At 42.6% G+C, this 3,165-nt stretch overlaps 1 protein-coding gene across 1 annotated transcript in view; it reads right to left on the bottom strand.

The window, feature by feature from the left end:
* The window catches only part of RSF1 (remodeling and spacing factor 1), a 31,623-nt gene that overhangs the window by 1,087 nt on the left and 27,371 nt on the right, over positions 1 to 3,165 (bottom strand). The window contains 2 exon segments of the mRNA XM_010081044.1: positions 1 to 307; positions 2,198 to 2,389. The exon segment at positions 1 to 307 is cut by the window's left edge and continues 22 nt beyond it. Coding sequence (XP_010079346.1) covers positions 1 to 307; positions 2,198 to 2,389 — 499 coding nt within the window.

A 3,165-nucleotide genomic window follows, 5' to 3' on the forward strand; every position in this document is an offset into this window, starting at 1 on the left:
TCAAAGTCATCTTCGTCATCGCTTTCTATCCGGTAGCAGTGCTTCTTGGTGTTGTCTTGAGGAGCTTGTGGTGCTGGCAGCTTACTTGCAGGAGCAGGGTTTTCTGTGTCGTCATTAGTATTTTCGCAGTTATCTTCTTCGTCTGTTTCAATTCGATTCAGGCGTTTGCGGACAGGCCTCCCTTCACCTTCCTCATCCTCTCCTTCTTCCTCAGAGTAGTCATCTGTACTTCGCCGACGTTTTCGAATCAATCGCTTTGACTCCTTTGTGGATTCATCATCTTCGGAGTTCTTTGATGTGTAGCTCTCTGGAATAAGCAGCAAACTTAAAGCCATTAGCAAATCTGAGCACAACCAAAACAGTTACACTTGCTTATTTTTCATCTTTCACACATTAAAAAGCCATCTTTCTCTCTCTCTCACCACACACATTTCCATCTCCTTCCCCACGTTCCCCAGTGCATTCTTTTTACTTTTTAAATACACTGCTCAAGTTGCAATGACCAACAATCTGTTCATACTCTGTTTGCAATCGGAGGACTACCAGAGGCTTTGGAAGCAGCTGTGTTCCCCCCTAAAAGTGATAACTGCATGCTAGAAGTAACGCAGAACTGTATCCTTAATCTCACAACACCCGCTTTACACCCTTCCAGAAACAGAGAGCCTAAATAATGGCTGCACTATCATAAAAAAAAATATATATATACACACACACACGCACAACTATACCCCCATCATCCTGAAATTATACACAACTTCTTCCAAAGCATACGAATGCTGCCTGTCACCTTAAGTTTGCTGCCCTTTAATGGGAGGCTTTTTTTTGGCAAACTGGAATATTGCCTACATACCGACGGCCTTTACACTCATCTTTGATGGCTTAGATAAGAAAAGACAGAGCCCGAAAAATCAAATGGCAAACACCATTTTCATACCAATTATGCTGAAATCCTGGATTTTCAACATAATTACATTTCCAGTAACAGTTACATATTTTGTAACACACTGTGGGAGAGTACTGGAATTGGGAACTGTGGGAGAGTACTGAAGTGGTTCTAAACGGTGTCAATTTTAATAGGCAGAAAGCCAGTACCAAAAATACCTGAGGAAGTGGGATTTCATGGAGAAAAGACACCATCAACCAGGCACTGTTCAAAGTCACAACTACAGGTGGCAAAAAAACTCAGCCACCATCTAGCAGATTCTTAGCACAGAGCCTGTACTTCTGAGCACAGACAGGAGTACAAAATCAAGTTTTTGAGATACTATACAGTTACATTACATTCTTGTTTCCCTCTATCTCAGAGGATCCTCTAACACTCTGTAAGCTCAGGCCAGCACTTCCAAAACTTACCCACAAATCAGAGGCTCAGCCTGTCAAGCACGGCCCATTCTCTGAGGAGCCTGGCATCCACTGCAACCCACACCGCTCAGCGTCTCTGAAAACCAGACCTCAGGTCTCATAAGCTGGGCTCCCAAAATGCAAAGCACCCAAAGTCAGTGGTTGCTTTTGTAAAAGCTGATTTTAAATCAAAATACACACCAGTCGCTCGTGGTGTGACTGGCGTTACCGAGAGCAGGCTTCCTCTGGACAACTTACAGGATGCCCAGAGAAGCTGTGGATGCCCCATCCCTGGAGGGGTTCAAGGCCAGGCTGGATGAGGCTTTGAGCAACCTGGGCTAGTGGGAGGTGTCCCTGCCCATGGCAGGGGGGTTGGAACTCAATGATTTCTAAGGTCCTTTCCAGCCCAAACCATTCTGTGATTCTATCACAGCTCCTTCTAACAGGAGATCGGACGAGTCTTAACCACCAGCACAAATACAATCAGGGCACCAGACGTAACACCCGTTCTCTGACAAAAGAGAATCTTTAAAGACTCATGGGACAAAGCTTTGTGACCCCTTTACAGAAAACTGGTGAAACGTTACATTAGTGCCAATTTTGGAATCCCAGCACTCCTTGCCAGGAACAGTAAATTTGGACCTCAATGTTAGGGTTAGGGACAACGATGACTTTGAGAAGTGACTGTAACAGTGCATCATACAGTACCAGCAGACTGTTTCAGAAAGAAACAGTTTCTGAGAAACATCATGGAACTCTAGAAAGATCTCTGAAATCTCAGAATTATATACACTTTTCTCTTCCTGCTAGAGCTGCCATATACCAGCTCCTGCAAATGCAGGACTGTTTATTTTACCTTCGCTATCTGAAGTGGAGAGCCTGCGTTTATGAACTCTTCTTAACTCCTTCCCGTATCGGACACTTTTCTGTGAGCCATCACTTTCTGAATCTTCCTTATAATTAACTTGTCTCTTCTGATTCCGTCTTGATCTTCTCCTCCTAGTTTCCAGGTAATCGTCATCACTGTAATCTGTGTAATCACCACTCTCTGTACAGAAGCAAACAGTTATTCCATTTCAGCAAAACTATACGATTTAGATAAGTTTTAGACCAGCACCAATAAAATCATGTGCTCTTCCAGCACAGGAGAGTCTCAACCATCATGCCTTGTTACCCTGAGCCGTTCCGGGCTCATGCATCAGCTCCCCGATTCATCACTAGCACAGAATTACTTGATTTTAAAATCTTCTCCCAAACCCTTTTCCTGTCTCCTTCAAACTCCTCCAGAACAGGTTTCCTTTCAGTGTTTTTGTTCCCTCATCTCTACTGGTCCCAAAGATGCCTCCGCTACAATTCCTGACAGTTGAAGCAACTGTACTGAATTGGAGCTGATAGTGCACATTACCACTGTTTTTAAAATTTCAATAAATTGTACTCTACTTGAACACTTTTAAGAATAGGCAGATGAAAAACCACTGAGAAGATGAAATTCCAGGTAAGATCCAAGTTACAGAATTTAAATTAAAAATCAGTCTCACTCTATTGTAAGTTTGCTTAAAACAGAAACCGTATAGAAGAAACTTACCATCACTTCCAGTTCTTCCTGCACCAGTCTACAGCAGCTAGTGTCTTTAAGAATTAAATTTATTTAAGTCAGCTGAAAATAGCCTTGAAACAACTATAGCTGGTTTTTCACTGACTGTGCCAGAACAATTATCCCAAGATACATTTCTTAACACGTCACATACTGTTCCTAAGTTAGTGATTGACATGAGTCACAGATCAAAGTGGCATCCTCTTTACTTCCTAAAATATTAGGGAAAG

The sequence above is a fragment of the Pterocles gutturalis genome, unplaced genomic scaffold (assembly GCF_000699245.1).
Source record: "Pterocles gutturalis isolate BGI_N339 unplaced genomic scaffold, ASM69924v1 scaffold3769, whole genome shotgun sequence".
Taxonomy (NCBI): Eukaryota; Metazoa; Chordata; class Aves; order Pterocliformes; family Pteroclidae; genus Pterocles; species Pterocles gutturalis.